The following is a 14,469-nucleotide window of genomic DNA, read 5'->3' on the forward strand; positions in this document are numbered from 1 at the left end:
GAAAAAACTTACTGACGTTTAGGACGCTAGTCCTTCGTCGAAATATTTTTCATTTTTTTCAAGTCATTTTTTCCTTCTTTGTATAGTCTCGATATATCAGCATTTTTATTTGCTAGGGACCTAAACAGTCCCATAACACAGAGTTTAAATAAAGTTACCATCATCATGTATGATAAATTAGACTAGAGTATAAATGCATGTATCAACAGTACCTCTTTATATTTACAGACTGCCCGAATACTATTGACCTGGCTTTCTTATTGGATGCGTCTGGAACAATAGACGACTCGCAATGGAAGCTAACCAAAGATTTCGTTAGAGGCGTCTCGTCTGCTTTCCACGTCGCAGATAATGGAACTCGCACAGCTGTAAGTAGCAAAATCGTCTTGGATGGGGCATCAATTATTTTTTCTTGTAAATATTGCCAAACATACTCTTGGTAGCGCAGAATCATCATGACTGAAAATCTTAGAGTAGTCGTGTGGTTGTTATACTACACTGCCTTGTTCGACATTTTGACAATCTGAGTAGTCGCATTGCCTTACTGTCCTTGGACTAGCAGATATTGTGATCAATCTGTCACATTTTTTTCGTTTACCATCTTACCTACCCGAACGACAAATGTTTCGTACCGAGAGAAGATGAGGCTTATATTTTGTTGTTTCATATTATCAGATTATCACTTTCTCGACGCTTCCACATTTGGAAAAAACCTTCCAAGAAATGAACGAGAAAGACATCATGGACGCTTATCTTGACAGCGTCACTCAACCACGCGGCGAGACCCGAACTGACCGCGCCCTGAAACTCGCTCGTGAACACATCTTATCGGACGACAGTGGATCAAGACTAACAGTTCCTAAAGCAGTGGTTATGATAACCGATGGTGGCACAAGAGCGAAGAGTAAAATGGCAATACAGCGACGAGCGCATGAGCTTAAAGATCTAGACGGTGCGACTGTCGTGGTCTTGGGCGTCGGAGAAAAAGTTGATCGTCAGGAGATTAGGCAAATCGTATCTGATCCTGAACATGCGTATCTTGTCAGTGGATATGAAGACTTGATGCAGTATGTTAAGTTAACTGCCGATGCTGTGTGTAACGCAAAACCACCTCCGCCACCACGTAAGTCTATGCCATTAAATGGGTAATTGCCCCAATCTAGATGAAAACCGGGTCAATCCATCGACCTTGCGTTTCGTGCACTACAGATGAGATGGTGGGCGCAGGGATCGATCCTTTGTACGATAAGTTCGCATAACTGTAGCTGTTTTGAGCCTAAGGCGATGATGGAGCTACGAGACAACTGTAACTTACCGATCAGATATAAACAAGTTAGGTTTTTGAATACAACACCAACAACACCAACAACAACAAAAAACAACGAAGACAATGACAACAACGACACAACAACATAACATTAGCACAACAAAACACCAACACAACCAACAACCAACAACAACAACAAATCTCCTTCCCCAATAGTAAAGCACAAATAATTATCATAGATTAGCAAAAAAAAGATGATTAACGTCCGCAAGTAACAGCAAATGGTAATCTCGGAAATCAATAATTGGTGATTATGTTTTGCGCTTTCTTCAGCACGATGGGGAAGATGGTCAGACTGGAGTCCATGCATGAAGACATGTGGTAATGGATTATCAGTAAGGACGCGCAAATGTCTCACTGGAGCCAACTGCCGTGGACCTTACACTGAAAAACGACGATGCAAGGTCCAAGACTGTCCAGGTAATTTATTTATTTACATAACTTAATCCATGAAAATTATCTAAGTTCCTAAGCTATCATGAAAGTGGTAAGCTTAGCTCCTAATTCATACACGCAGTTAAAAACAAAAGCCAAAAATCCAGCCAAAGATGAGGTATATAATTATAGATTGTGATATGAAAACTTAACCACTAAAGCTAGCTTGATAATCGGAATGTTCTAAGCATGCACGTAACTAAAATGCTCCCCAAAAGAAAAAAATCTATTAAGAAATTCCTGTCTGGAAAAGCTTAAGATCACAAGCTCAGAAAATACTATTCATACCTTTTTTGTACATATCATTCCTATCATACTATGAGGAGGTTACGTTATATTGATTCATTATCTCCGACCCTCTCTAAAAGAGTACTGAAGCCGCCACCATTGCCTAATGTCATAATTCCTAACACTTAACTTCTTGTGTTTTTCAGTATGTGAGTCACCAACAGACTTAGCATTCGCAGTCCCCATATCAAGCAAAATCAAGGATACAGAATGGCGTGACGTCCAGAACTTCGTCAAGGGAACAGCCAGTGCTTTCAACATCTCGTATGCTGGAACACATCTTGGTCTCTTGTCATATTCATCCATGGCAACCCTGGAGTTGAAGTTCAATCGCTATTACTATCAGAAGGATCTTTTTACTATGGTTGAAAATGTCTTCCCTGAAGCCAGTAGTGAGGAGACTACGAGACTTGATGATGCACTGCAAGTGGCTAATTATGAGCTTTTCACACAAGCATCTGGATCAAGACCAACGGTAAATGAATGCATTAATGGAACAATCCAAACATGCCACGATATGTAAAACCCTTGGACTGGATCCCTATCTGGCGATCAAAACAATGGAAAGCCATAAAATATTTTAATCCTAACTAAAGAGAAGAAAATTTGAATTCCTTTGTTTTGAACCCCAGATTAGGATAGTGCAATGTGTCCATCACTTTTTATTATTTAACTTTTATGGTGGGATACAAATTCGGTATATATACTGGTTTCCAATTTGACCTACCGTCACTCACACACACACACCACTACACTAAATATTCTATGCATACAACTCTCAACTCACATGTTGATTTTTACGGAGAGAGGAAAACCAAAGATATACCTTTCCTATAGATTATCCCGTTATCACCATACCTACCCATCTTTCTTACACACCCTCACTCAACAGCCCAACTAACTTATCTATCCATCTACCTGCCCGCCGACTTCATCAACTCATTTTCCACTAATGCACTTACTCAAATACAAATTACTTGCCTGCCTTTCTTCCTGCCTACCTACCAACCAACGTACCTATCCCACCTACATGACCTATTTACTTCATCAACTCATTGCCCACTAATGCACTTACTCAACTACAAATTACCTACCTGCCTTTCTTCCTGCCTACCTACAAACCAACGTACCTATCCCACCTACATGGCCTTTTTATTGTACATTAAATATCTTAATAAATAAATTCTGTTCATTTAAGGCTGCAAAATCCTTGGTAGTGTTGTCTTATGGCGAACTTGGAAATCAGAAACTGAAAAACATAGCGCAGCTTCTTCGAAATAACAAAGTACGAAGTGTGGTCATCACTATCGGACAAGACGAGGCCGACCGACGACAAGCCGACAGTATCACGAACAGCAATCAAACTTACCATATTGGTTCGTTTAAAGATCTTGTGGCAATCATTGCAAAGACAGTCGTGGTTGCTTGTCATGGTGAGTACTATAATATAAAGGTTAACAGAAAATATATTCAAAAACAAATCTTTTTAAAAAAAATAATGCTGAAGCTAATGGATATGGACAATATGCCATTGGCCATAGATCATGGATGGAAGAACGAAACGGCATATTCAGATCAGTTTAATAAAATGCATATTTCGTATTTTTCTCAGAACCAGAGCCTATATTGTCTTCTGAAGAACAGACGCAAGTCACTCAGGCACAAAATCAAGCAGCACAACTTTGGAAAAACAGATACAGCTCCACTGCTAATCCATCAACAACAACACAGGCGCAGACGCCATTTAGCGCTAGTATTAAGCCTCTCACCTATCCACCAGTAGTCGCTACTATTCAAAAACCTCCAAGCTATGCTACGTCACAATGGACGTCAAACACAGGTTCTCAGAACCCCACGACCGTTCCAAATCTTGCAACTGCTGCAAAGGGATATTCGACACAGACCACAGCAGCTAAGCAAGCAACAATGAAATCACAGGCTACCCAGCAGCAACAAACAACCTTAGCCCAGCAAACACAGGCAACCCAACCACAACAAAAACAGAAAACTCTTGCTCAGCAGACACAGGCAACCCAAAGTCAACAAACCCAGGCTCAGCAAACCCCATTTTACTGGAGAACAACAGAGACACCAAAACCAACTCAAGCACCTTACATAACCCAGGCTGCTACCCAGAAATTCGCAAATATGCCACAGGAAACCCAACCTACTATGCAAAATGGACATTATAGTGAGTCAGGATCGTTGATTTGATTTGAATATAAATTCCGAATTTCATTTTCTTAATAAGATAACGCAGAAGCGATAACCATTTTAAGTAATAAGTCAAACCAAGACAAGAAACACCGACCAACTGTTCAAAAACACCCTTAATTGCTTAAAGACTTGTTCAGAATAGTGTCACTCCTTTTTTTGTAAAGTGTATAGATCTTACTCCCCGTGGTACAATTTCAGATCACGTGTCATTCCCTAGAGTATTATTTCTTTGTTTGACAATTGCGCATGCGAAGACACTTGAATATAGATACAACTCAAACAAAGAATCTTATTCTCAAGAGAGTGACATGTGGTCTGTAATGGGAAAACATTACACCACTGGGAATAATGTCTCCTTGTTCACCTTATCTATAGACCTAGAAAAAGGTGCTTTGATTTTGATTTTTAAGTAGAAAAAATATTGTTCAATAAAAGTGGTCCTTATGTAATAAATCTGCAAGTAATAGTAACAACACTTATATATTTCTTTTTGCATCTTTTCCCAGTGTGTCCTCACAATATGGACGTCGTTATTGCTCTGGATTCTTCCTCTGATGTCAGTCCTTTGCAATGGGCACATCAGAAGAGCTTTGCTCGCAACGTCATGGAAAGCTTTACTATGTCTGACACAGCAACCCATGTGGGAGTTGTTGCATACTCCACGATTCCTTCTATACAATCTAAGCTAGATGAGAATAACCAACATGATGAAGTCATCAAGTCGATCCAGGTAATTTTACACTAGGGATGCATGTTACATTAAAATTTCCAGTGAGGAAATGGGTGTATGCCAAAAGACGTAATTTCCGGTCTCGTGTGGAATTTTACCAACTGAATAGCAATAGAAATGCACACTGGGTGAATAAGGAAGAGAGAAGACGTCATTTGTCTATCACTGAAGGATGACAATCAAATTCACAAGATTCATTCAGTAACGAAATACCTGTTTGATAGCACATCACGGCCATCGTTTGCCTGTCATTGTAGGCTAGTAATGAGATTCATTCGGCTGATTGATAACAAGCAATAGAATACTCTCTGGCTGATAGCACGGGACAGGCAGAATTTGCCTGTCATTGTAGGCTGGTAATAAGATTTTGATTGGTATCAAGCAATTAATCGAAAAAGAAAAACTCCCAGTATAAGATAAAATTTATAACTTACTAAACTGATTGCCTACAAGTAACCATGCTTGGTTTGTTTCTCAGTCACTTCCAAGAGACAAAGGCAATCGAAATCTTGTCATTCTCCTGGAGATGGCCAAGTTTGAGATGTTCACCGCCTCTGGTGGCATGAGACAACATGTACCCAAGATTCTTCTCGTCGGCGTCATGGGAACACAGAAAGACCATAATACTAACTCCGCCAAGAGCCTGCAAGCATTCTCTAAGCAGCTTCAGTACAGCGGTGTTCAAGTTATTGCTGTAGGAGTAGGTGACGTGCCAGAAGATGATCTTAAAAACATGGCGACGAGACCAAATTACGCTTTGAGGGTAAATTCTTTGCAGGCAGCAGAAGCCGCAAAGGTCGCTAAAGTGATGTGCCATAGTGAGTAAACGAAAACTATCTTCACCTTTTGCTTTGTCTTTTTGTCTGTCTGTCTTTCCATCCATCTGTGAGTCTGTTGGTGTATCAGTCTCTCTGTTAGTCTGTCCGTCTAGCTGTTTGTTACTTTAACTGTCCTCATCTCCGTTTCTATCAAACAAAAATGTCAGCTCATTCAGCTCATTTTTTTTCCCTTTAACAGTTGGTGCCCTACATGACTTTAATAATCCACAAGCTCAGAGTTTACTGCAAAATGATAACCCACTTCAATCGCCTCCTCAACCAGCACCAGTCCAGATGAACGCTCCCGCTCCAGCAGCTGCTGCAAGCCCAGCAGCATCCCCAGCATCACCTCCAGTTGAGATGAGAGGTAGGTTGAGAAGTTTTTTTGTAATGACCAATAAAAATGATGATATCGGTAATAAGAAAGAATGAAAGTTTTGGAAAATATGAAGGATTTTAATGACGAGGAAGATGATGATGAAGATGATACGGTCGATAATGATGATGGCGATGATGATGGTAATGGTGATGATGATGATATGGCGATGGTGGTAATGATGATAACTATAAATATTATGATGCTGACGATAATGATGATACTGATGATGATGGTATTGATGATGATGATAATGAGGCAAATAGTGATAATGATGATGATTGTGATAGCGGTGCATGATGATTGTGGCTGTGCCGGTGGTGATAATAATAATAATGATGATGATGATAATGATGATGATGACCAAAACGAGCAACGACAAGATGATAAGGCAGACTTTCTTTGTGATGTAATCTTTCCTAACCTCATGACTTCCTCAAACAGACTACCCATACAGATGTCGTCCAGTATTATACTACGACTTCGACAAGATGTGCTCAGGAACTGTGTACGATGAATCTGGAATGGGTAACAATGGCAAAGTCCAGGGCAGAATCCTTACTGAGGGAGGATTACTAGATGACAATGGTCTCGATCTCTCAGAAGGTTAGCACAAGTCTAGTAACGTTATATGTAATAATGGGTTAGTTGCAAAGCACAATCACGCTCTAGTCATTGAATTTATACCCAAAGAGACCTATAAGGATTTCTTAATGACTAGCGGTAACTGGTTTGGACTGAGTTGGTGTGTTGAATACAACAAGTCAATAAGAAGGAAATTTTAACACCGTGTAAAAAAACTGTACTGACGTTTTGGACCCCAGTTCTTTGTCGAAGTTAAATTTGCCTGCCGCAATATTCAGCCGTATTTATTACTTGTGCTAAGTATGCTGATCTTATACTTTTTAAGGTTTCATTCAACTCGATGGAAGAGGGTTTAAGGGCAAGCCAACCAAAGCAGTTACGATTGCAGCGTGGGTCCATATTAAAGACATGAGTACGCCAAATGTCCACGAGATCTTCGTGACAGAATCCCCAGGAATCCAGAACGACCAAAAGAAAGGACAGTATCACTTCGAGATTTTAGACAAGGGAAAGGTAAGAACGATCTTTCAAAATTTAAAATTCCCATTTGCTTAGCCTGCGTTGCATCCAAATTTTTTTGGGGGAAATCGAGATGCAACGCAGGCTATATTTGTCAAGATTTGACAAATGTGGTCATTTATTTACAAATTCGCCCCGGGGAAGCAGTTACAACAATCAAACACGTCTTCGAAAGGTGCTACTTTGGCTAAATAAGGGCCATTGTAAGCCGGCAATGCTTAAAGAACGTCATATTATAAAGTAAACTTTATATGTGTGGTTGTGTGACTGGATGGCCAGCGGGGTTTTTCCCCGGGTTCTCCGGTCAGTTTCCTTTATCCGCAAAATCTTACAAGTAAGCTAAATTTCAATTCAATCTGTGAGTTATTAGTCATGCCCTGAGTTTGATCAGCCCAGAGGTTGTTTCAAGGTATCGATAAAATTTGAAGTTATTTTTCTCACAGGTGTCTATTCTTCTATTCTATTCTAGATTCGTTTCTTCCAAAGAAACTACGACAAAACTGTCTACGGAAGAACCACCAAACGAGTGATCCTTCCCAACCGCTGGGTTCACATTGCAGGCACATACAACCCTGGCTCAAGAGAAGCTACCATATATGTCAACGGTGAACGAATCACTGAATATGAACAAACAGACCCACAAGAAACAGATGCTCTGAGTACAGACTGGAGTGATGTGGCCCATATTGGCTCACATTATGGATCGAACCAAACGCTCCGCAAATTCAAGGGAGCATTAGATGAGTTCTATATTTTCCCCTGTAACCTGGGTACAAGTGAAATCAAGACTCTGATGGAGACTCACAAGATTCGTAAGTGAATAAGTAAAATAACAATAACCCCCTATATGATGGTTAACGGGCAATAACCCAAATATAAATCACCGAGGCACCCTGAAAATGTCCACAAATACAGCAAAAAATTGTTCGATAAAATTTCAACACAATGATCTAAGTCTACTGATTTCAGTTCTATCTTTTTTTTTTCCCTTTTCTTTTCTTTTCTTTTCTTTTCTCTTAGTTGTTCTTTGTTTTCTTGCTGACTTTTTTTGCTCCTTGCTTACTTGTCTGCTTGCCTTCATCTTTCACTTGCTATCCACTTGCTTACTGACCTTCTTGCTTACTTGCCTGCTTGCTTTCATCTTTCATCTCGCTAACTTGTCTGCCTGCTTTCATCTTTCCTTACATCTAGTGCCTGCTTCTCCCTGGTTTCTTTATTTCCTTGCATGTTCTTATTTAATTCCTTTTCTTCGACAGCAAACCCTAAAACTCCATTCCAAGGAGTAAAACGCATGGTATGGCGCAACGTCCCCGGTCATACAATCAGCGATCTCGCGTTGTCTAAAGGTTATCCTAACAACCCTACAGAAGTCAGTATCATTCCAAGCTTTAGTGCTCCAGAGAATGACGGCAGTGATTATGGCAGCCGAATCAGTGGCTACTTCGTGGCTCCATACTCGGGCTTGTACTCATTCACTCTAACTGGTGATGATGAAGCGGAGTTATTCTTTAGTGAGAATGCTTCTCCAAAAGACAAGGACTTGATTGCTGCCGTGAAGACCCAGGATTATCAATCACAGAGGTATGTACACTTATAAAGTTCTTATTAGTCCGAGCCTAGCAACTATACGATTATATTGAAGGCCTTTCATTAACAAAAAGGCATAGGTTCGAAGGTCTTTTTTCTTCTATCGACTTCAGCCGTTCCTTTGACTGTAAACATTACCAAAACCGTGAAATTTCATTTATAACAAGACAATCCAAGCCATCACTGCAAGCTACAATAGCTACGACCTACCTCTTGAAGTTGGTTTAGGTTTGAGCAACCGCATTGAAATACGAGTTTTTCTTTTTTCCATAGTCCGGCAACACAGAAGTCAGTAAGCTTTCCCCTCGAGGCTGGCAAACACTACTGGTTGGAAGCACTCCACAAGCAGGGCAAGTCCCGTGACGCTCTAAAAGTAGGATACAATCTGGAATGCCCGAATGCGCCATCGTCTGTAATTCAACGAGCTGTCATCCCTCCGAGGAGCTTGCAGTACCAGATGCCAAGTAAGTAATCATTCATCGATGTATCACCATTGTCAATGAAATTGGTATAAGCTTCCAGATTGAAGAACGTTTCTGTCAAGTTGAAGATCAGAATTATCTTGACTGTAAGGTTAACATGGAAATTCAACTTAAATACCACAAATTTCATCAAGAAAATGTTAGATTCTTTCGTATTTTCATGCTGACATTTGTATCCAAGATAATTTTAAGAAGGGTCCATTAAGACAAGAGTTGCTGTAAAAGCTTAAATTGTTTGCACAAACTTTTCCTGGGTTCACTAAGATAACCGGCCTCAAGTGTTTATGGAATTATTGAACTTATCATCACTTTATGACTCAAGGGCTATCGCATCCCATCGTAACAAAAGGGACAATCAAATCTTCTTTTCTTCAAAAATAACACCTTAGTGAACATGTATTTTTTGTTACAGGGAGTTGTGCTGACATCAAAAAGGCATGGTCGGGATACAATGACGATGAATACGCTATTCAGATAAGTCCTTCGTGTGAACCTGTCCGTCTGTATTGTTACGGCATGAAAACGGAAACACCTTTGGAATACATCACACTGGAAGCTGGTCCTGACAGGAACTATGCAGCCTTCCACAGAGAAAGACTATTGAACTACCAGTCCTGCTCTGGAAAAACCAATCCTCAACCTGCGCTAACTGAGAAATATTGGGGCAAGTCAAGGTATGTTATCATTGACAACTTAAAACTCTCAATGACGGTCTAAGAGATGTTTGAATTTCTGGATATAGCAAGGAGAGCCGATTTGCTTTATTTTTTCACTTTGATAAAGAAAAAGATCTTCAAACCTTCGGCATGAGAAGTGACAATCCTTGTTTGAAATATAGCAGTAACAATAACGACGACAACGACCACGACCACGACAGCAATGACAGCAACAACAACAAGCACTTGGTATTTCCAAAGAGTTACTCATCATCGATGGAATCCAAATGAAAAGGAAAAGGAAATTCGGGGAATTTGACAAAACACGGTGCCATTTCGATGTAAATGTCAGATTTTTGTGACATGACATTTTAGGAGCAAAGAAACTCGTGTAGTCTCTTTTTCTTAAGTTTCATGATAGACATAAGTGGCCTATTAATCCCTTTTTTGCTTCTGACAGATTCTACAAGGTTCGTGTCGATCCAACAACCGGGCTACTTGAACGTGATGATTACAGGTTCGCCGACATTCAAGGCAACCCGGTCCGTTATGGTCGTGCAGGAGACTGTTACTCTGCCTCGACCTCGTGCCACAAGGGACGATTCCAAATCGATTTGACAGGGACAGGACTGCGCTTGCGCAGAGATAGTGCATGGGTACCGTGGGGTACTCCCAGAATCTCACCGAATGTTTTGAACTACCGCCAGTCTCCTGATGGTGCGATGGTATATGGAGAATGTGGAGGGTCTTGCGGTGGATGTCAGCCAAAGAATTCAAAGTTATTCGTTGAGCCATCTCAGTGTTTACAAACTCCAACCAGAGGTAAGGGTAAAAAATAAATAAAACTGATTTCTGATTTCGTTTCATTCATTTAGTCCTTAGATCCGTAAAGTCCTCCACTAGTCATGAAAGGAAAGCACATTGACACATTGTGCAATGCATCATATAAGAACCTCCCATTTTTATCATCATTATCATCATCGTCATCATCATCATCATTATAATAATTTAAAGCAATTTTATTTAAATTTAGTTCCTTTGGAAATCGGTCACTCAACCAATCATCATCACCATCATAATCATCATCATAAGAAGCACAAGCACCTTCATCATCATCATCATAAAACAGCAGCAGCAGCAGCAACAGCAGCAAAATATAAGCAACATTACCATCTACCCATTCAGGTTTCATTTTCATTCATTTTCCTATTTCACACGACATCACAATCAATTGGGAATTGGTGATTTTCCACAAACATTAATGGCAAGCAAAGAAACAATATAAAAGGGAATGACAGATGGTTTAAACTGGGAAAACATCATCCCTAAGCCATAATCAATCGTCATTGCTATCTTAATATGGATAATTAATTTGGTCCTATTTTGTCAACAGCAATGATTCGTGGAAAAATCCCAAAGAGTAAGACCGATAACATTCACTTTAAAAAGTCCCACATTACAAGGTACTTTCATTCACAACCTGGGTTAGATGAAAGCGAAATGGAAGTGATTGGCCATATTGACAGGAAACGACGAAGCAGCCAGGACATTAACCAACCAATGTTGCAGAAAATAAGAAAATTTAAACAACGCTTAGCAAGAGGTTATTAATTCCAAAACAGAAAAATTTTTTTAGGTTATATTATTTAACAAAATATTTTTGTGAAAAAAGACATTTATTAGTTTTTAAGAGTTAATCCCAAAACTAAGAACACTGCCTCGAAGTAATGACAGTAAGTGTTCAAAGGGGTTTGAAAATTCAGATTTAACTCCTGGCTTGACAGTCAGTCGTACATTAAGATAACTTTGTACAAAGTTATGATACTACAGGGATGACAATGCAGATTTAATTCACATTATCAGTCATATGTATCTAGTATGTGCAAAATCGTAAATGTAAATGTAAATCATACATGTAAAATGTAATATGCATTACATATGATAATGTACTTTGAAGATCTAAGACTGTCCAAATTGGTCATAACATGGCATATTGCATATACTGGGGCATTAAGACAGATTTCAATGTTCCATGTACATACATATTTTTTGTCCTTGGACATAGCTTGAGAAACTAGATAACACAGTCAACGAATCTAGATGTCAAGGAGGGTATATTTATTACCCTAATATAATGAATTCACCCAAGGGTTGTTTTATTGTCCAGAGTCTGATTATTATAACAGTCACTTCACTATATGTACTCTGATGAGTTCAAAAGTGCAAGTCGGCTACAAGAGGCTGGTGCTGTCTGTGTCTGTGCAGATGATTCATTTATTTCATTAGTATTATACATCCACCTTATATCGGTTTTCATAATTATGTGACCCACACAACTAGCTTTAATTTGAGTCGCCTGGGTTTTTGACTTACGTCAATCAAATCTTCAATCCAGTCTCAGTTCATAATTGTTTGATTGAGGGAAGTCAAAACCCCAGACAACTTGGGGTTAAGTCGGTTGCATAATTTGGAAAATTATGAGGTTGACTATGTTTATCTATTTTTCAATATCAACGTTCGCAGACATGCAAGAAAGCAGTCTAGAGGTTCCTAACCTGTTATGGTACTACTAATATACATAATTAGATTCAAATTAAAGAGTTAGCACATATAAATAGCATTTTTCTCTCTTACTCTACCTCTTAACTTATATATAACTCGTAAGTCTACCATAATATAATAATTGTATATGCAAGCTTGTGGAACAGTAAATTGCCTTTGAAATATTGGGATGGTTGTATGGCTTTACAGTGATATGGTATACATGTAGTAACAAGTGTGGTAGATACATTAGAATTAAAAGAAATAAATACAGTAGATATTTGTTTGTTTATAAAACATTGGACTTTCAGGTATTTAATCATTGTAATTCTCTATGAGAATTTGGAGAAAGAATAAAATCAAGTCTAGAAATGTATGTGTCATGTATGTCTGTGTCATGGCAATGGAAAACAAGGGTGGAGTAGTGGTAGTGAACATGCATACATGTAACTCTCACTTCAACAAAATTTGAAAGTTTTGAAGGATGTCTGAATCTAGATTATGAAAATACTGTACTGTTCCCAAAACACTTATCTTATTTTGCACTACATTGTTCAAATGAGATGGGGTTAGGGTACATGTAGATTCATTTGCAACTCTAACTATGTATTTACTGAGTCTAGATTAGGAAAATACTGTTCTCATAACACTTTCTCTTATTTTGCACTACAGTGCTCAAATGAGATGGGGTTAGGGTACATTCAACTCTGACCACTGAGCTAAGCTTCTCCATAGACTAGCTAATCTAACTTATGGGAGTCCTGTGGTGTGTGGTGTACAAGAAGATGAAAGAGAGGAGACTGAGACATGGCCCCATTCTCCTCTCTCATAATTACAGTACACAGGAACTCCAAAGGATGAGTTTAAGGCTATATTTAGGCAATATAAGACATGCATATATCTCACTAATAAACCCTTGGCAGTATGTCAGAATGCAGCTCAATTTTGAGGTCATAACATTAGGTTTCCAATTCTCAGGAGATCAAATTCTTTCGTTTTGTCCTCCAAATTGAGCTGCTTCAATGTCACATCCAAGGGGTCTATATAAGTTGCATGAATGCAGATAAAATTATTTGTATGATGCATATTGTGGAAGTTTACATAAGAAATTAAGTGTATTACCTTTTGATCATTATTCTTTATTCTTTGGGTCATATGTAGTAGCTTCCAATATAGCTTGATGATCAGTCAGGTCTTTGTTTTCTGTAGCTGGAGGAGTGAGTTGTAGCATCTCTCCTATCCATTTCTAAACAAACATAATAGAGCATTTTACCTTAGGCATTTTGTATTCCCATTTCGGACAATTTGTCATTCCCTAGAGCATCATTTCTTTGTTTCATGGTTGAGCATGAGAAGACACATGAATATGGATACATCTCAACCAAAGAATCTTATTCTAAAGGGAATGTCCCATGGTCTGAATTGGGAAAACACTATGCTAAAAAAGGTGTATGAAACCATCAATTCCTATGGCAGGCTGTTATGTAGACACATTATAATCATTGACATAGCTCAATAAGGTACAACTACTACCTCTACCTTACCCTATTCCTAGCACCTCTTTCTCCTATAGTTTGATAAGCAAGAAAAAAATAAAAACATGAACCAAACAAAGCCCAAACTCCTATTACAGGCAGCTTTCCGTAATGATTGGAAGGCATCTCTTCAATATAAAAGAAGTTTAAAAGTTGGCGCGAAACCTGCTCTTACTGGGATAGCCGGTGAGTGTGTGAATGTTGGCAGTCAGCAGTCAGCAGTCACCACAGGCAGCCCAATTAAGGCTAAAACATTTTTAGGGAACTACTTAAAAAACCTTCCATAAAATGGCCTCTAAACGGTCGACTGCATTTGAAATCTGTAAAATTTAGGATTTTCATATAAATCTTTTGCATAAACTAAGTCAAAAAA

At 39.0% G+C, this 14,469-nt stretch overlaps 1 protein-coding gene and 1 long non-coding RNA gene across 4 annotated transcripts in view; one reads left to right on the forward strand and one right to left on the reverse strand.

Moving 5' to 3' along the window:
• The window catches only part of LOC116293538 (uncharacterized), a 47,176-nt gene extending 34,241 nt beyond the window's left edge, over window positions 1-12,935 (forward strand). For both annotated transcript variants that reach the window (XM_031700979.2, XM_031700980.2), the window contains 17 exons: window positions 229-368; window positions 676-1,123; window positions 1,601-1,747; window positions 2,197-2,525; window positions 3,249-3,483; window positions 3,663-4,241; window positions 4,774-4,997; window positions 5,476-5,815; window positions 6,015-6,182; window positions 6,636-6,797; window positions 7,102-7,289; window positions 7,765-8,107; window positions 8,552-8,876; window positions 9,156-9,346; window positions 9,777-10,038; window positions 10,481-10,842; window positions 11,414-12,935. In XM_031700979.2, the coding sequence (XP_031556839.1) occupies window positions 229-368; window positions 676-1,123; window positions 1,601-1,747; window positions 2,197-2,525; window positions 3,249-3,483; window positions 3,663-4,241; window positions 4,774-4,997; window positions 5,476-5,815; window positions 6,015-6,182; window positions 6,636-6,797; window positions 7,102-7,289; window positions 7,765-8,107; window positions 8,552-8,876; window positions 9,156-9,346; window positions 9,777-10,038; window positions 10,481-10,842; window positions 11,414-11,631 (4,661 nt within the window). In that variant the 3' untranslated portion in view covers window positions 11,632-12,935. The remainder of the gene's footprint in view (window positions 1-228; window positions 369-675; window positions 1,124-1,600; window positions 1,748-2,196; window positions 2,526-3,248; window positions 3,484-3,662; window positions 4,242-4,773; window positions 4,998-5,475; window positions 5,816-6,014; window positions 6,183-6,635; window positions 6,798-7,101; window positions 7,290-7,764; window positions 8,108-8,551; window positions 8,877-9,155; window positions 9,347-9,776; window positions 10,039-10,480; window positions 10,843-11,413) is intronic.
• Window positions 1,678-14,276, reverse strand: LOC116293543 (uncharacterized). Of its 2 annotated transcripts, XR_004196823.1 has the most exons (4): window positions 14,106-14,276; window positions 13,684-13,807; window positions 3,420-3,490; window positions 1,678-2,508 (listed from the first exon to the last, which is right to left on the reverse strand). It is a non-coding gene; the product is annotated as an uncharacterized LOC116293543 (long non-coding RNA). The 2 variants fall into 2 exon arrangements; XR_016119807.1 differs by lacking the exon at window positions 3,420-3,490.
• Window positions 14,277-14,469: the final 193 nt, after the last annotated feature.

This window comes from Actinia tenebrosa, unplaced genomic scaffold (assembly GCF_029948245.1).
Source record: "Actinia tenebrosa isolate PJP-AT-01 unplaced genomic scaffold, QUT_ActTen_1.0 PGA_scaffold14__42_contigs__length_11649687, whole genome shotgun sequence".
In the NCBI taxonomy this organism is placed as follows: Eukaryota; Metazoa; Cnidaria; class Anthozoa; order Actiniaria; family Actiniidae; genus Actinia; species Actinia tenebrosa.